Consider the following 22,863-nt stretch of genomic DNA (forward strand, 5'->3'; position numbering starts at 1 on the left):
TTAGATCTAACGCTTGTGACGCAAAGGTGACGCGTCGATGTCTTGTTCGAACTAGAAGCAAGAAACACAACGACACACTGGCTGCGTAAAGAAATAAGGTGACGTAGAAGTGACGTAGCATTAAGTTTCATTTTCTTCCCTTTCGTAGCAATTACCAGATAGATTTTGGTGTTCAATGGTCAAATATTTTGTAGTCTTTTCGCCCTTGTATTCCCCCACATAGAATTTCAAGCTTACTGTCTTTGTTCTCGTTGATTACAATGTGGCTTTCATTCGGTTTAGGTTTTTCATTTGACTCGAACGTACATAGACAGTTCGCATCTCTTGTGCCTTGGTTAGTGATTATCTCGGCCAAGCAATCCGAGAATAAAAGGACATGGAACAAATCGAAGATCATACACAAGTAACCGAAATTGAAAACGGCAATGCAATAAGCCAGAGTCAAGGAAATGCTGCTATTCAGCAAAACTCTTCGCAAGGGATGCAAGGACAATCAGTTATACAACAGAATCAGCAATCAGTAATACAAAGTCCTCAATCTGTGCATGGTATTCCATCAACAATTCAGGCCCAACTACAGATGAACCCACAAGGTGTCCCTGAATCAGAGGAAGCGTCGATGGACGATGATAGTAAGAAGCGAAGAGATATTCTCTCAAGAAGGCCATCTTACAGGTCAGTACATTTGCTTGTTTGAAAGTTTCTTATAAGCTTCAACATGATGTTTACTCAGTTGTGTGGAAGTTGTATGACCTGTTATAGTTCTCTTGTGCCTTGTAAAGCATGCTGTTTTTATAAAATTGTTTATAGAAGGTTTTTCAGTTTCGATTTTCTTTTGACTACGCGGCTGACGTGATGTATATTGCGCCAAAAGCCAGAGTGACGAGATACGCGTTTACGACATATCCTTTTTGTGATGTCAAAACATCATCTCACCTAAGCCATACCACCGATTTGAAAAATAAAGAAAAAAGTTTGTTTCGTGTCTTATGTCAGAAACGCAAAGTAAGTGATTTTAATGTTTAGCTTTTAAAAAACTTTTGTTGTAGTATACATTAAGATTGTTCATAGATGCTGATCAAAAAGTTGTTTGTCGACCTTTGTAAACAAAACTGTGATTTAGTTTGACAGAAGCAAAATTTTTTGATTATGAAATTAACCATTTTTCATTTTTGTGAATTCAGTTATGTATATTACAATCTCATTTCCTCCTGTGATTATCAATTTCTTATAAATGTTGTTCCTTTTCTTGCAGAAAAATTTTTAACGACCTTTCAAATTCAGATAGCCCAAATAAAATCGAGACAATCCAAGAAGATAGCTTGGAAGGTTCTGATCAAAGTATATCTACGACAGCGATCAGTTACCAACAGGGTTCTCAAACTGTGACAATCCCTGGAACAATTCAGATTGTTACAAGTGGTGGTGAAGCCGTTCAAGGTCTCCAGGCTATGCCCATTTCAAGTGCTACAGGACAAGCAACAGTTGTACAATATCAGTCTCAGCAGGTCAGTGTTGCACGATGTTTTTAGTATCCACTTTTTATGAGTTGAGTTGAGTTTGTCAAGCAATAAACCCCTACATCAACATTTAATCTTCAAATTAATACTTTGGTTTTCTGAATTGAGCTGCTTTGGGAATGACTCGGTAAGACACACATTATACCACTTGCAATACTGGTCCAGCATGTGATTTTCTTTTCCCCCTCATCAGAACTTCTAAATCAAAAGTTAATCTTAAGAGACACCCAAAAGAATCCCCCCCCTGCCCAGATAATACTCCATCAGAGTCAGCTCCTCTTCAGTTTGTTTAGCTTCATCAATACATTTAAAGCACTGGACATGCATGTTGAATTGTTTTATTTTTTACTTTAGGACGGCCAGCAATATATTTACACAGCAACTCCAGGAGAGGTACAGGTTGGTTTTATAAACAATATGGTGCTCAGATAATCACAATGTGATCCTGAAGACTTTCAACTTAACTTAAAAACAGAATATTGATAATAAAAATAATAAGCTTTGGTTATTTATTTTTAGGTTCAAGTAAGCAATACTGGTGCTACTATGTATACAATACCAGCTGGTCAACAACAATATATTAGAGCAGGCCAGATTCAACCGGGTTTAGTACTCAATCAAAGTGGAATATCTCCAAATAACCAACAGGTTGTAGCAGAGGAGGCTACCAGAAAAAGAGAAATGCGACTATTGAAAAACAGGTTAGTTGTTGGAATATACACTTTGTTCTTGTATCTGATATTAGCTGCTGTAAAATCGTTTCACTTTTCTCTCTGACATTTGGTCAAATAAAACCTTCATTCCATCTTCTTTTACAGGGAAGCTGCAAAAGAATGCAGGAGAAAGAAAAAAGAATATGTGAAATGTCTGGAAAACAGGGTAGCTGTCCTCGAAAACCAGAATAAGACTTTGATAGAAGAACTCAAAGCTCTCAAGGATCTTTATTGTCATAAGTCAGAATAGCATGAAATTAGATTGTTTGGCTAAATTAATGTCGCACAGGGTCACTCTTGTTTTATATAAGTTTCACTATTTATAAAGGCTTTGTTTTAGCGGAGCAGCAATCCATAGTCTTTAAGACATATATTGCCTAAAGTTTTTACTTGTATTCTATGATGATTTTGGAACTTTTATGTTTTCTAACAAAAGATTTGAACAACAGCTAACTAGTATACATATAACCATGCATATATTTTGTACATATTAAATTGCAAAGTGAAATATTATTGTTTTTCGCTTGAGTATCAAGTAGCCAAATATTAACTCTTTGTTTTATCTTTACTGATACAAGGTCTACTTAAATGCAAATAGTATAGTTTAAGTAATAAAAAAAAAATGCTCCTCAGATTTTAGAGTTGTGGGGTAAAAATGTGATTTTGTTTAATCAAAATAACAGTTCATTATTATGGAAAGTCCAGTCTTTGGCCTGATTTGATCCTAAGTTTGATCTTTGTATGCATTTTTATGTTTACTGTAGCACACATTGATTCAATTGTGATAGATATGGGACTTCCTTTTATTGTATCCAAAAAGATTTATTGTTTTTTTGAGAGCATAGCATTGAGAGCAATTTAATGTGGTAATTAACATTAAAACTGTTTCTTGTGTAATCAATATTGCATGTATATTTTGGCCATAACACATACAGCTAGGTATATTTTTTATTGGAGGGGGCATCATCGATAAAAAATTGAACTTTTGTTGAGACCTGTGTTACTAGGTTTAAACCTTTTTATTTTGAGTAGTAATTAGAGCTAGTCCCTTCTTGTCTTACATTGTTGCACCTCAAACCTTGAACACCAAACAAAAGTTTTTGACAAATTTTAATTGATCTCTTTACTGCTAACCGAATTTGTTTTGGCGCTTCACTTTAATGTTTCGATATTGTTACATTCTGCACCACGAACTCTGCCTATCCAAACATCAAGGTGAAGCACTGATGCCTAATTGGTTAACAGTAGAAAACACAGTCAAAAAAATCTAAAACTTGTAGAAGTGTTCAAGGTACGGCTCTAAGCACTGTAATAGGAGGGTCATAAACTTCCAAGTAGTGAGTGAAAGGGAAAGATGTACAACAATTTTTAAAAAAGTTTACTGCAAATTTACTTCACCTCTAATAAAATTACCTTCTCTAAGTGCTTATAACAAACTTGACTTCTAATATTTCCTTAAAATATTGGTGGCAAAAGCCTGACAATTTAGCTCAGCCTGGTGAATAAATTAGTGAACATCTGACAATATAATAAGAACTATAACCATGAGTGCTGTCTGATTGATAGGCTCTCAACAAATTATGGTTTGGTAATACAAATAAATTCAAAAATGAAATAAAGATTTATATGTACTTGCATAAAATAATTTACTGCTCATCAGTGTTTCTTCCAAAAACGTTTTCTCTGGATATTGAAATCCCTCATAATTTGTAACCTTCTCTCATATCTTACTGGTGGGGGAAGAAGTGCTAGTTCTCAATGATCGCGTAAAATTTCGAGGCTTTATTTCATGTTTCGATTTTATTGAAATTTTTGAGGAATCCCCATACATTTCCTTAATTGCTTACTATCGATCACTTGACTTTTATTTTTGGAGTTGAATGGGGGACAAACAAGCGGTTGACTGGGGGGCAACTAGCAGATGCTAAGTCAAAACATATCAAAATAAGTCCTCAAACTATTGTATTTGACTATTTTCACGACATCAAACCAGGAAACGCGATCAAAACAACCTCCAGGATTCTACAAGCCATCAAAAAAGAGCTATTACCGGAAGTGACGTCATAGGACATTACAGAAACCAAGCTTGGGCTACCTGTGGGGGATGAAGCTGATAATTATTCGGTATTCGCTTGTGGGCTCACTGTGTACAGTCTAACATGGCTGCCGCCTCTGAAGAGAGCAGTTGTGCTACTCTTACAGTGCGTTTTATACGGTCGTTTGAATATAGAAATTTTAGACCAGTTGTTTTTCATCAAATAAATTTGGAACAAAATACTAAAGAATTCATAAACTTTATAACAGAGGGTAAGAATTTATTTCTAAATACGTTTCCCCTTCAAGATTGCCTTTACTGCGCGCGTTGTGTATGCGTATTTATTTATTCTCATCTGGAAAAACTATCTTTGTAGTCGAGCCTAGGGCAACTCCATTTTATCGTGATATATATCTATAAAACTTTGCCTTTTATTTTATTTTTCATTCAAATGAATCGTTAAGTATTTTACCTTCTATAATAAATAAGGATTGGATGGCAGTCGAAGTTGACATGGTTTTTCTTTCTAACTAGCTTTAAGGGGGTACCTCATGACTAGCTATCAATTCAGTGTTAATGAGGTTTTCACTAATACCTATGCATATGCTTTGTTTTACAGATATAAAGAAAAGGGGAGGAATTCCGCTACCTTTTAAGAAATTTTCTTATGGTAAGGAAATATATTGTTAGCCAAAGCAAATCATTACCCTTTTTCTGACTGCCAGTGCAATTTACAAATGCTCTCCTTAGCTTGCATCATATCAGCAAAAGGGAAATGGGGCCGAGGGGTACATGGGCGGAGCCCTCCTTTAGTCCTCCTACCCCTGGTCCTGGGGGGGTGGGGGTACTCTGCCAGAATTTGGGTAGGGGTGTTCTGCTGGGATTCTGAAAGGGGTGCCCTGTTTATGACAAAAAAAATCAAATTTGTAGACCCTGTTTATGACAAAACATATAATTAATTGGACTGAGTTCCTGTTTCAATTATCATGTCATCTTGCGTATCGTTTTTTTACGACCATGATAACCAGTTTTGGTCAGTACGAAAGTAGAAACCCTGAATATGACAAGAAACTCAGGAAGAATTTGGACCTTGAGTGAAATTGCATACCCTGTTTATAACAAGAAGCTCAAGAAACCATACCCTGTTCAGCGGAGCATCCCTGTATAGTCCACATATGGGAGTACCCCCCCACCCCCCCCGGGCTCCTGGTGCATCTACTATGCAAGATAATGCTAGGGGTCAAAAAATCCATACTCTGCTTATGGAGTTTGGTATGATAAATTTCAGTCTACCCATAACTTTAGCCTGCATAACAGTGCAAGGGGCATCTAGGGTGCAGGAAGATGCAGGAGGGTGCAGCAGTGCAGGCATGCAGGTGCAAAAGGAGGGAGCCATAACTCCTTCTTTTTCCCCCTGTTTTCCTCTACCCCAGTACACCTAGGCCCCATTCCCCTTGTTCTTATATACCAAAGGAGAGCACTTGAAAATTACATTTGTACAGAAATTCGAGAACAATGTCAAAACGTTTTGGTGACCGTAACACAATCTAAAACAATTTATACCCCCTGACGGCTAGCGTCCAAAAGGTGAATTAAAAAAAAAGGCTAAAAAAAAACCTATACCAGTACATGAAGATATAGAAATATAGATAAGTTATAGTGCTTGGGAACGAGGTTATTCCGGGCGAAAGCCCTTGGAATTAAATTCGGAAAATTTAATTTCCGACCTCGCTGGGAATCAAACCCATGACCTTCGGAATTGTACTACCGATGCTCTACCAGCTGAGCTAGAGGTCAGACTGAGAGCAGGCCGGGGTGAAATAGATGTTAGGTAGCGGTAATTATGATGCAAAGATGAGAATATGTGGACCGCATAGCACTTATATAGAAATATAGATAAGTTATAGTGCATATCATATATACCTGATAAAACACGATCGAGTTTTTTGAACTGCTTAAAACACTCATGAACAATTTATAAGATTTTGGTTCAACTGGGACCACCATACACGTCACGAACATGGATTTTTATACTTCGATAGAGATTTGATGTCACGGGCATGCGCAACCAGATTCAATAGAAGCTCCCACATGTTGGATATTGCATGCCAAGACAAAGACAGGAACGTTAGTCAAAGATCTTTAGGGTTGACTATGACCTTGAGATGAAGCTCTATGTCTTCATCTAAACTTGGATGCATACTTCATCCCTGATGAAGTCATCCTCATAGTATTCGAGTGGTCTTTATATAAAGATCACATGTGTCTTTATATAAAATCACTTGAATACTAATGAAGAGGACTTTATCGGGTATAAAGGTTCATGCACGTGACGTGTATGGTGGCTCCAATTGGACCATAAGCTTATGAATTATTAATGAGTGTTTTAATGTATTATACTAATTTTAAAAAAACTAAAGTTATGATAAATCATTGAAGTTTGCCTGATTTTCTTGTAGATACCCTTAAAATTCAACACAAGGCTCATCAAGCAAAGGTACATAGAGCATGTGGGTTTCAAAGTATCACTCATAAGAAAAGAGATATATATGTAATCAGGATGCGTAATGGACCACTCATTATTTAAGGGTGGTAGGTTTAATGAAAATCAATAGGGTAATCCCAAATTTAAATTAAAGGTTGGAGTGGGCAAGGTATAGATGTGAGTTTTGGAAAATGTAACATGTTTGCCAACTACTTTAGGAATTCAAGTACGTTTTTTGGGTTGGATAGGGGGGTTGGAGATTGCTGTTTATATTTTCAGCTTTGCAAATGAGAAGAGAAGGCAAAAAAAAAAAAAAACAACTAAAATTATCAATCTCTTACCAATAGCTCCCCCCCCACTTGTTTTCCTTTTACATAGTAGCCTCTTATATTTTCAATTCTTAGTTGGTCCTCCACTTTTTCCCTTTTGTGTACTTGTGTCTTTTGTCTTCCAATCATGGCTCCCCACTTTTTAGGGTGCACTGACTGCTGCCTAGCTTTCTTTTCATTTTTTCCATCCAGCACCCTGCAACTCCATTGTTATACTAAATGTGCTTATAATGAATAGTTATGTGGTTATTATGGGTAATGTGAGATGGTATTATTTTTTTGGAACACTATGCCCTTGTCAAAATTAATTTCTAACTAAATTTGCTAAATGATACCATTTTAGACAAATGATCCAATTATACGAACAGACAATGATGAAAAACTTATCTTAAAAGAGGATTTGACCCTGAAAGATAATGGAGTTGGTAAGCGCAAGGACATGTCTTTTCATTGTTTAATTATAATAGTGCCATAATAATATTTTGATGCATTTTTATTCATTTTGCCATTTTATCATTTTCGTTCGTATTTTTATTGCAGAGCATGAGACAGAACTATCATTTTTCAAGAAAGAGGACTATCTAAAATACAAAGCTAACCCAGTATTGTTATGGTAGACAGATAGCACATTTTAATATCAAATTTTCAAGATATGGATCTGTGCTTCGTGCCAATTCAATGCAAAAATTCTCACCTTTGCTAAAGAAAAACATAAATAAATCATAATAATTTCTTATTTAAGTGCCATCCCCAATTAAGTGCCTCCATCAAATAATCTCCACAACTAGTAAGACCAAAGTCATTAATAAGCGCTGCCCCGAATAAGTGTCTCCCCTGAATTAAAGCCATATATGAAACCCCCATAAGCTCCATGGCACTTAAATAAATACATAAGTTGCTGTGTATTATTTAAACGTTTGTATTTAATTATTGCAACAGGTTATGCATATGGTAAACACATAGCAAGCGATGTCCTCAAACAAGTGCAGTCCCCGAATTAGCATTGCATTACAAAACAGTAATTACAGTATAACAAAAATAAATGATTTTTCTATAGATTACTTTTTATATTTCTGTGACCAAGACAAACTAGTGAAATAGACCTATCCCGAAGTAGCTTGACTGGTCACTAAACAATGGTTTCAAGTCAAGGTTGAACTTGATGAACAAGATAATCAAGTCCAGTCTCGACTTCAAACTATTGTTTTGTGGTCAGTCAAGCAAGGGATAGGTCTATTATAGCTTAAAACAATGTGAATAGGACCTCGGGTACGAGTAGTACATGTGAGGATCCAAGGTGTGGTCACAGGGAATTGGTTGTTTAGTATAAACATGACATATTGTTAATTGCTAAAATGGTGCATCTTCTTGATTTTGTGACCCCCTCCCCCCCCCCCCCCCCCCCCCCCCCCCCCCCCCCCCCCCACTCAAAATCCTAGATCTGCCCATGGATTAATGTCCATAGTTGGTAGTGGACCAGCTATGGTAATGCCCAAGAGCCTTTGATGGCAGGCTTCCCTTCTTCACGAAAATCCAACTGCCTTTTGGTGTATCCATGAGTAAAAAGAGGAAGTTTTGCTTTGGGAAGGGGAACAAGGAGTTTTTACTTTTCAAAATATAATTTGAAATTAATTCAAACTTACAGTGCGACTACTCCAACCAAAGCAACTTCGACAAATTTTTTACAAATTAGCCAATCAAAATTAGGAATCTGAACAATAGAATTGCTACAAATTGGACAAATATCCATGGGTTTACACGGCTGAGAAGGCTGCCGGCACCTTTGTTGTTGAGTATAAACGTGCTGTCGCATAGCAACACGGTGATAAGATCTAACATTGTCAGCCTGATATCTTTGTGTGGAAGAAACAAACTGTAATCATAAAGACTGTGTTTTATACGGTTTCAAATTTGCTTTCTTGTTGTATTTGAAGTCGTACATTACTATTTTTCTATATCTTTGGTGACACAAATCACTAATTTGCAAAGAAAATATATTACAAGCTCTTCTTCATCATTTAGTTTTACCAACTGGAACAACAGAAGAATATGTAGTGTTTAAAAAACGAGTAGGAGTGTTTTATCAGGTATAAAAGCAGGAGGCGTAGCCGAGTGCTTTTATACCTGATAAAACATGATCTACGAGTTTTTTGAACTGCTTAAAACACTCATGAACAATTTATAAGATTTTACTTCAACTGGAGCCACCATACACGTCACGAACATGGATTTTTATACTTTGATAGAGATTTGACGTCACGGGCATGTGCAACCAGATTCAATAGAAGCTCCCACACGTTGGATATTGCGTGCCAAGGCAAAGACAGGCATGTTAGTCAAAGATCTTTAGGGTTGACTATGACCTTGATGAAGCTCTATGATGTCTTCATCTAAACTTGGATGCATACTTCATCCCTGATGAAGTCATCCTCATAGTATTTGAGTGATCTTTATATAAAGATCACATGTATCTTTATATAAAGACACATGCGTCTTTATATAAAATCACTTGAATACTAATGAAAAGGACTTTATCAGGTATAAAGGTCCATGCATGTGACGTGTATGCTGGCTCCAATTGGACCATAAGCTTATGAATTAGTAATGAGTGTTTTAACTAAATTTAATATTTGCCGCTAAATGATTGTCTAAATACACAAACACTATTGGGTAATTTTTTAGAAAATTTGTTGATGGGGCTTTGGTTGCAATAATTGCACTGTAATTCTTCTCATCCGTCTGAGATTGTTGATACAAGTCTGCTTTTACTCGATCCACGATCCCGAGTCCTTCCGTCCGCTCCAGCCAGTCTTCAATTCTGCACCAGTCTTCGCGCGTTCATAACTTCCAATATGGCGGCTTATTTGAGTTTGTGAGTTGCAAGGAAACACATTTGTCATGATCAAACGGAGAAAATGAAAGGCCAAAAGAGTAGGACGAGGACTCAGAATCTTAAAGATGAAAAGATAACCTCTGATGATATACTGGAAGCATTAGATATTGTACGTGGTCGTTTGTTCAGGGGTGATGTACCACACCATTTGCATGGACTTTATGACAGTGCCTCGTGAGTCTTCCACATTTAGTTACATCAAAATTAAAGTTTTCCTTCTCTTTCTCCTAAAAGATACCAATCCATTTGATATTTTTCAGACAACTTAAAAGTCTAATTAGCAGGTGCGCAGAGTACGGTGAAAGCAATTCTGTTCTGTTGGTGGGTCCAAGAGGAAGTGGAAAGTCTTTGGTAAGACTTGCAAAGCTTTAAAGAAATGTTTAGGAAATATTATAATAATTATTAATTAAACTAAATTTGCATTTTTTATTAATCTTAAGAGATTCTTAAAAAGGGGGCTTTGAATTTTGGAATTGCACATTTTATTTAATGGTTCTCAACAAAGAAATCAACTCCCTGCCTCAGATGTCATTAGTTATTGATATTTGACTGATTATTAGCATGTGTATCGTATGACACTTAAGTCTGGGAGGCTATCAGGCAGTTGCTGGCCATGCCCTTCCATGGAGGTAACCATGGCAACCAGGCCACAGCTTACTACTGCACCCAATACCCACCACACTGATCCACGCAGTGAAATATATACTCACTGCACACTACACATCATTTCTAATCCAGTCCAGAGGTGAGAGGAAGGCATAAAATTAAGCGGTTGTCACTCTCAATGACCTATATATATGTCAACAAACGTTTGTGTGAACTAACCAGGATGTATAATTTACATCTTTTTTTAATATGTCATTGTTGGCAATTGCAAATATACTAACAAATCCAATTGTGGAAAATCAACTATGACATAATGCTGGGAGGAGTACTCCTATCAACTTCTAGTGTTAATATACATATTGTTAGTAGTAATTATAATCCACTTTTATCTGCAGGTCTTAAAAACAGTAGTGGATTCACTATGCAAGTCCAAAAGTGTGAAACAAAATATTATTCAGGTTTATTTGAATGGTACGCCTCAACTTTGAATTTAAAATACTAGTGATTTTTTCAATATTCAAAGGATAGACATGAAGATCCCATTGTCAAATAATATAACATATTCTAATAAGTTTCTTATATAGTGCACCCCTATATAATCTCAGCATGCTTTCAATAAAAATGTACAAAATTGCAATCATCTCTAAGATTAATGCATCATAACTGACTATTATCCCATTTTTGGCATGTAGGTCTTGTACATACTGATGACAGACTGGCTATGATGGACATAACAAGGCAGTTACAGCTGGAAAACACTGTTGGTGACCGAGTATTTGTATGTAAATTAATATGTTTTACCTGAAAATAAGCCCATTTTATTCCAGCTGATTGAATGCCCAATATCTCAACAGAAAGTTTTTTGATTTTTCTTTATTTTCCAGGGGTCATCTGCAGAAAACCTTGCATTTTTGTTGGACTGTTTAAAGAGTGGTAAGGAAATTAATATGCCTTGGTAATAATCTTACAGTTATACTATAGATAAGGCAAGTGCTTATTTTTGCTTATTTTTCTTCATGGTAATAATTAAAGTTTACATTTTTCTCAGGTGGACATGAAAGTCTTTCCATTCTCTTTGTCTTGGATGAGTTTGACTTGTTCATCCATCACAAAAACCAGACATTGTTGTATAACCTGTTTGATGTCTCACAGTCAGCACAAACACCTATCTGTGTAGTTGGTTTGACTTGTAGATTGGTGAGTGTTTCATCTGAGTGAAATATCCTCTTGGTCTTTAAGGACGTTCATGGCATTGTCCTATGCATGAATTTAGTGTGTGCACTAAATTTGTTGTGATGACGCCATTCCAATGTTTTCGTAAGCAAAATATCATGAAAATGTCTTTAATCTCTAAGTAACATTTCCAATTTTTAACACAAACTTTAAATGCTAATTAATATTATTATTTGGTTAATTTCTTAGAGTTCTAATAGGGCTTATTTTTGTAAAAAGGACGAACTTCCTTGCATACTGATGGTTGAAGGAATTTGATGACCCCCATTTTTTTATTTGCATTTTTACTTGTAGTATGATGTTCTATCGTCATGCAAAATTTTAAAAACTCTGACAATAGGATCTTTTGCTTATGAACGTCCTTAATTCACTATTTAGAGTACATCTTCACTGACAAGAGGTAATTTAAAAGTCAAATGGGTATTAAAAAAGGGTTTTCAAGTCCTTGGAATTTCAAGTAATGAAAGAATAGCTGCAGTTGTTATTACAGTTGAGCTGGCAATAAGAATCATACAAGTGAGGCTATTGTGCCGATACAATGCTTGTTGTCTCATTTGCATTCCATTTGCATGCATTCATAATAACTGCTATTGTATCCTTTTACGTAACAGGATGTAGTTGAATTACTAGAAAAGAGGGTTAAGTCAAGATTTTCACATCGTCAAATTCATTTGTTTAACTCGGCTTCTTTTGGGGATTACCTTGAAATAGTTAGGTAAGTGTATATTGGTTTTTTCATTTAATGATAATGATGATGATTATGATGATGATTATGATGATGATTATGATGATGATGATGATGATAATGATTTATGAATTTATATAGCACCTTTTCTATATGAACATAATCAAAGGTGCTTTACATTGAGAAGTGAATGACAGATTGCTTTTATGCAATTTACAAGCATGAGAGATGGTTAGTATGAAGTGTAGGCACTGAGGGTGGTCACTGCCAGGGTTTCTTTAGGTCTTCAGTGGTTCTTTTACGTCCCTCCAATATTGGTTAGTAATGATGAGTGTGAAGAGACGGGACCGCCATTTTAAGTGGTCATCCGAGCCACTTGAAAGTCTAACCATTTGCAGATGTAATTACAAAGGCAGCACTTTCTCCTCAGTTATTTTAAGACCCTGAGTGTTGGTCCGGCCGGGACTTGAACCACGACCTTCCAGACGAAAGTCCGATGCTCAACCAACTGAGCCAACCGGTTGGCGGTTGGCGGCATTTTCTAAGGGTGCTTGCTTTCACTAGCAATGGAAGCAGCCTATTAAGTAGAAGCAGAAGCAGAAAGTTGAAATCATTATGTTTTAGTGAAAATTGTGAATGTGAAGGAAGTGCAAGGAAAATAAATGGAAAAATCTCATTTTTATGTTCAATAATGAAAATAACTTGACTTTCTGTGCTTCTGTCATGAAGCAGAAGAATATTGTTTTCACTTGTGACAGAGGATAGAAGCAGTTCTAAGCTTAAGGTGGCTGGACCCCCTCACGCTTGACCGCTACCTTCCACTTTTGGAACGCTAGTGCATAAACGTCTTTTATCCTATTGCAAATCTTTTTTGCACATAAGTCACATAAAGATTGAGTTAATGTTTGATGTAGTTTTTTATGAGATCGGACGTCATAACACGTGATTATGATGAAATATTTGATTTCGTTTAGAAAATAATTTTAGCCTTGCAGAGCGTTCAACACTAAAATGCTTCGTACCACATACATCACCATCATTTCTCGTACCACCATCATTTCTCTCAAAATTACGTCAGGATACAAATTTGAACTTAAACTAATATTACACAAAATTGCAAGACTATTGAACTCATTTAAAGCGATCTAAAGTGAACGAGAAATACAGAAAACATTGATCGTTTCCCAACGATTTGATGCTCTGGGAATTCTATTGTTTGCTAATGATCATAACACCAAATTCTTTCGCACCATGCACGGTCTCATCTCGCTTGGCTGCTTTCCAATTTACGTGGTACGAAGTATTCTAGTGTTGAACGCTCTGCAAGGCTAAATATATTTTCTAAACGAAAACAAATATTTCATCATAATCACGTGTTATGACGTCCGATCTCACTAAAAATTGCATCAAATATTAATTCAATCTTTATGTGACTTATGTGCAAAAAAGATTTGCAATCAGATAAAAGACGTTTATGCACTAGCGTTCCAAAAGTGGAAGGTAGCGGTCAAGCGTGAGGGGGTCCAGCCACCTTAAGGAGAAGGAAACCTTCCATCTTTCTGCTCATACCCCTGTTGATGTTAAGCTTCTGCTTCTGTCTCCCTTTTTTCATTATGCTTTCACTTATGCTTCTGTTTATGCTCCGACCCATATTCGAATCCTGCTACATGCCAAATAATATTATGTGCATATTCAGTCCCAGCCATGCATTGGGCCTTCTTTGACCAGTTTTCCTATTTCATTTCTCATTTAGGTCCATATTGTCTCTTCCATCCTCTCTTTCAAACAAGACATTCTATAAAAGATGGAATGAACATCTTGAGGTGGGTTTATTATGATTTATTTCAATCAAGTGTATACTTATGGATAAACATCATTTGATTTAGTTATTGAATATACCTATATTTTAAAATTAATTTTAGAATATAATTTCAATTTGTTTTAGGATTTGATCAAGAGTAGTGAAGCCCAAGATGTATTGAGGCAGCAATTTAGCTTAACAAAAGATGTGAGATCCCTGCACAAACTTCTGGTGAGACAATAAGACTTTAAGTATTGAAATACTTCAAAGAATGATTGAACATGTTTTAGGGGTTTTTACCATCTGTTAAACAGTTTAATCATAAACAAGCTGGTAAGAAATAATTTTTGATTGACAGATTAAATAAAAGCTTAGATGCCCAGGTTATTATGAGAAAGGGTGTACACTGATTTCCTTACAATACTGAAGGCTGGATTTTAGATTCAGAAAAACTCAACATCAGCATGATCCCAGCATTGCCCTGTTGCCTGATAGTCGGCCTTGGAATTGTGGACTGTTGATAGAGTATTGGTGGGATGCCAACCAACCACAGCCGACAGTTGGCTGATATGGCATCTATCTGGTGCATTGTTTTTGCTTTTTACCTCTAGATTGTGTGAAAAAGTTAGTCTGACTTTGAAATATTAACAAAAATCATACTTCACTGTTTACGTTGTTTCTGCATTGTTGACTGCAAGAAAGTGAGGCAGGGCTTAAACTATTGATTGGTTCATTGGACAATGTCAACCAGAATTGCAGTCCAATCTTTTTGCCTTGTCAGTCATTTTGGTTAGAAATGAGCCTGCATGGCCGAAGCTAGAACTAATTTGGCGTGTGATCATGACCAGTAATTATTTTAAGCTCCGTGAAAGCATGTTGATGTTTATAGCAGTTTTTATTCAACAGACTACACCAGTGTGCAAGTTAAACCCAGAGCATCCATTCTTGACACCTGCTGATCTTCAGACAGCTCAGAAGGAACTTCAAAAAGATCATAAGCAAGCAGTTCTTTTAGGTATTGAAAAAACTTTCTCAATATTCAATTCATACTTCAATCTCTGTCAAACTGGGAAGGTTTGTGTTTGTTAAAATTTACAGTATAACTACTAAGACCTGGACCACATAGACAGCAAGAGCCAATAAAATCTTGTAGAATAAAAACAATACATTCCAACTTTGGATAGTGTAGCCAATCTGAAAGCAGCAAAAAAAAAAAAAGTGGTCCTGGTTACAGTAGTTGCATTGTAAAGGTAAATGTAAAGGGAAAATTCTCAACATTCCTTTAATAGTCACTTGAATTGTGTAGCAAATCTTAGGAGAAGTGCTCTTGCAGTTTGTGCTTCATCTTATTTCACCATTTAATGGCAATCAATTCAATGCTTTGTTGGCTTCATTGTAAGTACATCATTGAGAGTTACTTGTTGAGTGTTTTGAGTGTTGTTTTGGATTAGGTGTATCAGTGCTGGAGCTTTGTTTAATAGTGGCCATGAAACACCTGACAGTCACCTACAGTGGCGACCCTTTCAATTTTGAAATGATTTTCAAAGGTATGTCATAAAAGTTCAATAACCAATGTGCATTTATAAGCGCAGATCTCTAGTACAAAGCATGATGGTAGACATAGATTCAACTTGTAAAATGCTTTTTCACCTCCTCTAAAAATTAATCTCAAACATTTTCCTTCCAAAAAAATACTTCAACAGACAAAAATACTTCTTTTGATTATCCTGTTCCATTTCTGCAATTCTCAGTTTCCCAGAGTGCTTTGATTTACATTGCCTAGCAATCTTTCAGCTTAATGCAGAGCTTAATGTAAGGATTTTAAATTCATAAAATGTATGCAGAACATGGCAGTTGTAGTTCAATATAGGTAGTCCAACTTTGATTCATACACAAAGTAAATAGAAATGGATAGTGGAGGGGGAGGGGGAGGGGCAGAGGTGGGGCTATAGCTCCTCACTTCTTGCTAATTTTCCAATCTATGCCCCCCTCTCACTTTTACCTTTTTGTATACCATTCTCTTATATTGTCCAATCTAAGCCTCTTTGGTTTACTCCAATGAAGGACTAACGTCCGAAACGTCAGTTTCATTTTTACATACCATACGGTGTTACAAATTATCTATCTATCAACTCTTTTAGGATACTTCACAGCCCTTGAGTTGAGAACTCAGTCAGCAATCTCAATTGTTTGGGGTGGTTGGTTAAGTAAAATATTGATGCTTCAAAACAAACTGAATTATTACAGTGTGACTACTATAACCAGGGCCACCTAGACAGCAAGAACCAATCGAATTTTAGAATGAAAACAACATATTCCAACCTTTAGTATTGGAGCCAATCTGAAACCAGCAGAAAACAATAGCGTTTGAACATATTCTTATATTCTCACAAGAAAATGACAATGGCTATCTAGTTGTTTACAAGTAACATCAGGGTCAAATTAGCATTCTTGTGCAGTCTAGGTTTCTGATTGGCTTAACATTGGCTTGGCATTGTTTTTGAATTCATTCTACAATTTGATTAGTTTACTCTTTCTAGGTGGTAGTACAGAGTCTGACTGTAAAATGTCATGATAAAATGTCTCTCAAATATTTCTCAAATCATTCAGAATACAAAAAATTTACTCAGAGGCCTGGCCATACAGCTCAGTATTTTGAAAGAGAAGTAGTTTTTAAGGTTAGTTTACTTGCTTGTCACTCTTGTTTCTTTGATGGTTTGTTCACTGTCTGTTGTTGTTGGCTGTCTGTCTGTCTGTTCATCAGAAAGTGCAGCAAATCCTGCTATTATGATAGGTTAGTCACATTATATTTGGTCTTCTTTTAGGCCTTTGAGCATTTGTTAGCTTTGGAGTTAGTCAAACCCATAGAAGGTTCATCAAAGAATGTACAAAAGGAATATCGCCTGATGGTCTTACTGCTGAACACTAGACAGGTGATGGAGGCTGTTGATAAATACCCAGAGTGCCCTACAGATGTAAGACATTGGGCTAAAAGTGACTTGGAATAGGTGAAGAAATGCATCACGGTGAATAAGTCAACAACTGTGAATACCTTTATCAGGTCATCAGTATGTTGGAGCTGATTGTATATTTGTGTCATCTGGACTTAGGCACACCCTCGGCACACCCATCACAATGGTAGCACCATAAAACTATTGCTCTACCCAGAAGAGTGTGTGAAAATAACTACTACACAACTGATTTTGTTTAATAAATTTTTATTTATTTATTTCATAAGTGAGTACTTGTCCACCAATTGAATAAAACCTCATAAAAGGGTTTCACTGTAAGATACATTTGTACAATGTACATGAATGAATAATGATGGATACCCAGCATCCATGAAAGCATAGCACTATCACAGGTTTAATCACATCTTGGTGAACTATGAAATGACAAAGTTTATTTCCAAAATCAAGTCATAAAACATGGAATAAAACCTTACGGCCTTGTTCCTTATATTCAAGACCTCAAGCATTTTTCCCTTTTCAGACCAACTTGGTAAATAACAAGCTGGTAAATAACATGTCTAACATACAGATGAGTCAGTGCTGTAGATTAGTTTGTACTAGCCTGACTTCCAGTTACAATTGCCATGTCTGACTGTATCATCAGACATACAACACCTACAGCTTTAGACCATGCATTCCTTTTTGCAATCAAGTCATCAGCTACCAGAGGATACTGGTACCCTGATGATTGTTGGTCATGGTCATCTAGTGCCTCCTGGACAGCAGTATGGGCTTGACCATAGTTCATCATGCACCCACTGTTAGATAAAAGATTGACAAGAAATTCTACGAGTCCATCTGCAAATGTTGCATATACCACTGGGCGATAGGATGATAGACTCACTTGCAACCAACTTGAGGGTTTACTGTGTTTATCTTCAAGGTGGTCAGGATTCTCTGTCAATTCCAAACATCAAATTATAACTTATAGTGCAATGCCCAAAAATATGACCACATTAAATATAGCGTTCGCATGCCTTATTTGGTAAATAAGCCAGTTTTGCATCACAATGTGTCAGTTTAATGACAGAACATGTGCTTAGAAGTATGCAAAGTGTGCTGTAAAGTTAGTATAAATTACAATGTTTCTGAAAGATGTTGCACTCAAAGTAACTTTGACCTTAGCATTACCCCATAACAACATGGCGAAGCAGGAATAAATTTGAGGTTTGGAAATCAGGTTAAAGATTTTGCTTTGGAAAATGCTTATACTTACCTTTTATTTTTGGTCTTATGAAAAAGTTAAAAGGCATTCTAACAGTACATAATATGTACTTATTGACTGAGTGGGAGGGCTGTACGGGAAAATATTTGGCTCAAGGTAATGCCATACGGACTGAGTGCAGCGAGGTCTGTACAAATGATCGAGAGCCAAATATTTTCCCGTATGGCCTGACCTAACTCAGTCAATAAGCATTTTATCATATGACCCTGAATAAAAAAGATATTCAAAAAGTTGCAAATTATGTCAATACGGTTGCAGGATTTGAGCAGGGCCACACGGATTCGTCATTTTCCAGAAGGTTATTCTAAGAGCGTGTGCCCGGGCAGATACGAGTCATATGATAATTATTGATATTCAGGTCTCATGTGAAGTGGTCCAGTGAGTGTATTTCATTCTTACCTGATATTTTTCTGAGTTTCTGAATACATGTCATCTCCGTAATTCCAGCTCCTGGTAAAATAGACCCACAGTTGATGGTGTTTCGAAGACGGAAAACACAATTCCAGAATGATAATTCTAAATCCATTACAAGTTGCTCAGATGGACCACATAACAACACAGTTTGCAAAATCTCTCTATCATCAATGGGTTCTTTCATATTTTCTTTTAATCCAACATTATTTCTACCATGCTGCAAGATGGTATCAGCTTTTTGGTTTTCATGCAGTTTTAAAACTACGAAATATCTATTATCATTGGTCATCCCAGGCTGTGGTCCCCTCCAGCGATGAAGGATAACAGGTCTACCAATATGAGACTCTTTCAAGTCTGTAAGATAAACTACGACAGTTGAACCAAGTGATTGTGACAAAAGCTGAAGTATTTTTGATGAAATTCCTGAAAATGTTTGTATGTTCAATGCTCGACAGCTGTCCTCTAAGTCTGTATCAATATTCCCTCTTGCAATTATGACGCCGATATTCAATGTTCTCAAAACACTTAAAATCATCTGAAGCCAGGAGTTGTTGCTGGTGCTAAAGTTTTCATAAGAGTCTTTATTAAAAATCCTCTTGGTCTGAAACAAGTCTTTAAAGCCAACATGTCTAAACTCCTCTGTGATGTCTCCATTAATCAAAGCCACACGTAAAGCATTCAGTGGAAATGCTCCAATTGGCTGTGCTTTTTGATGCAAGAGGATTCCATTAACTAAACTTGAATGAGTACTTATTGGTCCAATAATTCTCTCAATATTTATAGCATTTTCATCAACATCAAATCTATTCAAATGCATCTTTTTCCTACTGGAAGATATCTGATGAAAGATGACTTCCACTGCAAGACCCATCACTTTGTCTTTTCCATGAGATAACATTTTCCCAAGTCTTTCAAAATCTCCTTTTCTTATGAAGCCCAAATTAAAGCTACCTTGATGAAAAGAATGTTTTTGTTCCTGATAAGATTCTTGTACTCTTTGTGTCTTGGGAGAATCGATAGACAAGTTATGGCAGCTTTTTAAGATTTCTGAAACGTTTTTTCCATTGGAAACCTTAGGTGATCCTACTTTTTGTCCTGAAAAACTAAGATCTTTTAGCATTTGATCCATTTTCTCCCGTTCCGATTTATTAGTTGATATATTGGTATTTTGTTTTGTGTTGTTGCATGCCATTCCTTCCAAAGAACTCGCTCCAACATTGACAGGTAAATCATCAAAACAGGAGTCAAACTCATCCTCAACGGTATCATCAAATATTAAAGATTGTCTAGAAGGATTTCCTTTGATGACTGAGCAACATTGAGAATCTGCCATTAATATTGTCTTGTTGTGGGTTTTGTTGCTTTTAGGCAACTTTGCAGCCAAGTTTTGAATCTCCTTTTTATATTCATGCATGCTCAGAGAAAGTGCAAGAGATTTATCTGTTGTTAGCAAACCACCATCCAGTCTATGTGCAAAGCCTACTTCATTAATATCATCTTCAGTAGTTAACCATACTTTTTCAATTATTAACCTAGATGGTCTTGAGCCAGTTGGACTGGAATCTTCTTGTGATGTTTTCCATATGCTTGATGGCATAGCACCATGTTTACTTCTTTCGTAGAGTATCTCTTGTATTGGAAGTGTGATTTCTTCAAGCACTTGAAAGCAGTTAAATAGTGCTTCATCAAAAAGTTTATATATGATAGATAAAGGAACACCCTGAAATGAAGGCAAATCAACAGAAATGTTAGCCCACAGCTGTTCTTATTGTCACCTCCCCATTGTGACAACATTAAAAATGGCTGCAAGGGAGACTACAGGAATTTTAGGCATGAGAGAAACTATTTCACTTTTTGATTGGAGGAGATTATGACTGTCAAAAGATAATTATTGTACCTACGTACATGCAGTCATGTATACAGACATGCAGTTGGGATAGTACTTAACCATGTATCAATGGTGCTGGGGGAGGTACTCTTCCAATAACAATGTACCACAATATGTAACAAGATAGTTTATTATCCAATGAACCAATCACAGAACCTGGTTATATCTCAAAACTACTGTGATTGACATGTAAGATTCACAACCACTACAAGGTAGCAGCCAAAGATTAAAGGTTTCTGTTTACAGACTGGTAAACAATATTTGGTGTCTTTAATGTAGGTGGACACTCACCTCATGTTGTAGTGTTAATGCTGATCTACTCCAAAAGCCTATCATACAAACTAATGTTTTACATCCACAGCCATATGTCTTGTGCATTGCTTGGCAAGCATCATTGATGATGTACCCTACAGGGTGCTAGATATTGTACAAATGACAATCATTAAACCTACTTTCCATTTCTCTTCTGCTATATCAACTACTAAAAATTTAGAATGAAAAAATATTATTTATTGTGGAAAAAAAAAAAAGATAGCGGAAGGAAGGGCAGTGACATTTTGACTGCAAGCTGCTAGTCAATCTTCATCAGGTGGTGGTGTGTCCTTGAATCCTCATTGAATTGTGTTGACTGGATGATTGGTTCGTGCTGTTATTGACTACTGCACAAACAGACCATCCATTCAAAACACCATAATTCATTAGTTAATTATTAGCTATTAACTATGACAACACAGATGATCAAACCAACATATCTAACAGACGCACAATACGGTCTACACCACATGCCTCATGAAGACTAGCAGTTTGCAGTGCAATCATTGTTGTCATATCTATAAATGGCCCTCAATTGTGAGACAAATGGATTAACTAATTTTATTACAGTAACTAGAAGAATCATCTTTGGTTTTTTGCTCAAACTTTGTATCCTCTGTAATGGGTGGGTGGGTGGGTGGGTGGGTGGGTGGGGGGGGGGGGGTGTTTGCGAAACAATGCTAATTATCTTACAGCCCTAATGGGAACTGCAAAATATATTAATAAAATGGATCTTTAAGGAGTATCAAGATGTATATTAATTAGGAAGATTCTAAATGTATGTCTACAAACCTCAACTACCAGATACTGAAGAATCTTGGCAGCATTGCTGCATATGATAGCATTGCTATCATCTTCATCATTAACACAGCACTTGGTACTAAAGAGTGAGGAATATAATCAAGACTCAGTAAAATTCAGTGTAAGACGAGTCTCACTGCTGACTATGCAAAATGAAACCAAAGGAGGTCCAGGGGCATGCTTCCAAAGAAACTCTTAATATATGGCTCGCAGGAATGTTATTTTCTGCATTTTAAAGATATTTTTGAAGGAAAAAGGTATTTAAAAAATGCATCCCACACTATAAAAAACAGGATCACAGCTTTACATATATCATATCCCCCTGATACTATCAAGAACTTAATGAGCCTGTCTTTTTATGACTCTTTAACAGCGCAGAGAGGGTCTGTTCTGCCCTGATTGAATCTGTTTTCCCTAGATTAAATATTCATTTGCAAAGTGATTTTGTGCCCCCTCCCAGTTTTTTAAAGCTTGCTATGGCTATATGTCAGCAATCCTAAATTACCTTTGAGAAGGTCCAAGCAGAGTCTTGATGGAGGATGCTGCAATGAATGAAAAGGAAAACGAAATATTTAATCTTACAGCCCAGCATGACAGAAGATAGACTTGCTCCAAGTCGACCGTGTGCGAGACTGAGAGTCCAACCGACGAAGTCGTGAGGGGTAATAAACTTACAGATGGACTTTGAGTATGAGAAAGTCTACACAGAAGACTTTGTGTTTGCTAGGCAAATGACAGTGCGCTTTAAAAATCATTTAGAAAAATTATGCTTCTTTACCAATAGCTTGTGCTGCTTGAAAACTCCCCTTTACATTCATGGCATTCGTTATGTGTATTTTTTAAAGAAAAACCATTGCAGTCCAACTTTTGATCCACCATGTTGGACGTGTAATATTATTTAGGCCTGCTGAT

The 22,863-nt window shown here is 36.4% G+C and overlaps 4 protein-coding genes across 6 annotated transcripts; 3 read left to right on the forward strand and 1 right to left on the reverse strand.

Moving 5' to 3' along the window:
* Positions 1–5: 5 nt before the first annotated feature.
* LOC116294471 (cyclic AMP-responsive element-binding protein 1) lies at positions 6–3,669 on the forward strand. 3 transcript variants are annotated; one of them, XM_031702070.2, is made up of 6 exons: positions 6–98; positions 283–675; positions 1,256–1,508; positions 1,875–1,919; positions 2,040–2,221; positions 2,339–3,669. In XM_031702070.2, the coding sequence occupies exons 2-6, from the start codon at positions 377–379 to the stop codon at positions 2,481–2,483; spliced, it is 924 nt and encodes a 307-aa protein (XP_031557930.2). In that variant the 5' UTR covers positions 6–98; positions 283–376; the 3' UTR covers positions 2,484–3,669. The 3 variants fall into 3 exon arrangements, with proteins under 3 accessions (XP_031557930.2, XP_031557932.2, XP_031557931.2); XM_031702072.2 differs by having other exon boundaries at positions 1,875–1,913; XM_031702071.2 differs by lacking the exon at positions 6–98 and having other exon boundaries at positions 169–675.
* A 713-nt stretch (positions 3,670–4,382) lies between these two features.
* LOC116294451 (UPF0538 protein C2orf76 homolog) lies at positions 4,383–8,438 on the forward strand. Its single transcript, XM_031702043.2, has 5 exons — positions 4,383–4,540; positions 4,888–4,938; positions 6,728–6,765; positions 7,426–7,507; positions 7,623–8,438. Exons 1-5 carry the CDS (start codon positions 4,393–4,395, stop codon positions 7,697–7,699), a joined length of 396 nt encoding a protein of 131 aa, XP_031557903.2. The 5' UTR covers positions 4,383–4,392; the 3' UTR covers positions 7,700–8,438.
* A 1,283-nt stretch (positions 8,439–9,721) lies between these two features.
* Positions 9,722–17,537, forward strand: LOC116294462 (origin recognition complex subunit 4). Its single transcript, XM_089027314.1, has 13 exons — positions 9,722–10,149; positions 10,236–10,326; positions 10,977–11,052; positions 11,274–11,359; positions 11,466–11,514; positions 11,630–11,778; positions 12,426–12,529; positions 14,253–14,322; positions 14,445–14,531; positions 15,207–15,315; positions 15,752–15,847; positions 16,911–16,978; positions 17,126–17,537. The coding sequence occupies exons 1-13, from the start codon at positions 9,998–10,000 to the stop codon at positions 17,306–17,308; spliced, it is 1,320 nt and encodes a 439-aa protein (XP_088883440.1). The 5' UTR covers positions 9,722–9,997; the 3' UTR covers positions 17,309–17,537.
* Positions 17,502–22,856, reverse strand: LOC116294461 (chaperonin-containing T-complex member BBS12). The gene is made up of 6 exons (XM_031702057.2): positions 22,730–22,856; positions 22,457–22,493; positions 21,943–22,030; positions 21,130–21,255; positions 18,936–20,670; positions 17,502–18,208 (listed from the first exon to the last, which is right to left on the reverse strand). Exons 1-6 carry the CDS (start codon positions 22,767–22,769, stop codon positions 17,859–17,861), a joined length of 2,376 nt encoding a protein of 791 aa, XP_031557917.2. The 5' UTR covers positions 22,770–22,856; the 3' UTR covers positions 17,502–17,858.
* Positions 22,857–22,863: the final 7 nt, after the last annotated feature.

The sequence above is a fragment of the Actinia tenebrosa genome, unplaced genomic scaffold (assembly GCF_029948245.1).
Source record: "Actinia tenebrosa isolate PJP-AT-01 unplaced genomic scaffold, QUT_ActTen_1.0 PGA_scaffold11__36_contigs__length_13525064, whole genome shotgun sequence".
Taxonomy (NCBI): domain Eukaryota; kingdom Metazoa; phylum Cnidaria; class Anthozoa; order Actiniaria; family Actiniidae; genus Actinia; species Actinia tenebrosa.

Excerpts from the sequence above, each read along its gene's own strand:
- LOC116294451 (XM_031702043.2), top strand. The coding sequence starts at position 4,393 with ATGGCTGCCGCCTCTGAAGAGAGCAGTTGTGCTACTCTTACAGTGCGT. Across the intron at positions 4,541-4,887 it reads CATAAACTTTATAACAGAGG|ATATAAAGAAAAGGGGAGGA; the intron begins GTAAGAATTTAT and ends TTTGTTTTACAG. Across the intron at positions 6,766-7,425 it reads ACAAGGCTCATCAAGCAAAG|ACAAATGATCCAATTATACG; the intron begins GTACATAGAGCA and ends ATACCATTTTAG.
- LOC116294461 (XM_031702057.2), bottom strand. The coding sequence starts at position 22,769 with ATGAATGTAAAGGGGAGTTTTCAAGCAGCACAAGCTATTG. Across the intron at positions 22,031-22,456 it reads CTGCTTGGACCTTCTCAAAG|TACCAAGTGCTGTGTTAATG; the intron begins GTAATTTAGGAT and ends CTCACTCTTTAG. Across the intron at positions 18,209-18,935 it reads GAAACTCAGAAAAATATCAG|AGAATCCTGACCACCTTGAA; the intron begins GTAAGAATGAAA and ends TGGAATTGACAG.
- LOC116294462 (XM_089027314.1), top strand. The coding sequence starts at position 9,998 with ATGAAAGGCCAAAAGAGTAGGACGAGGACTCAGAATCTTAAAGATGAA. Across the intron at positions 14,323-14,444 it reads GATGGAATGAACATCTTGAG|GATTTGATCAAGAGTAGTGA; the intron begins GTGGGTTTATTA and ends AATTTGTTTTAG. Across the intron at positions 15,316-15,751 it reads TAAGCAAGCAGTTCTTTTAG|GTGTATCAGTGCTGGAGCTT; the intron begins GTATTGAAAAAA and ends GTTTTGGATTAG.
- LOC116294471 (XM_031702070.2), top strand. The coding sequence starts at position 377 with ATGGAACAAATCGAAGATCATACACAAGTAACCGAAATTGAAAACGGC. Across the intron at positions 1,920-2,039 it reads CAACTCCAGGAGAGGTACAG|GTTCAAGTAAGCAATACTGG; the intron begins GTTGGTTTTATA and ends ATTTATTTTTAG. Across the intron at positions 2,222-2,338 it reads ATGCGACTATTGAAAAACAG|GGAAGCTGCAAAAGAATGCA; the intron begins GTTAGTTGTTGG and ends CTTCTTTTACAG.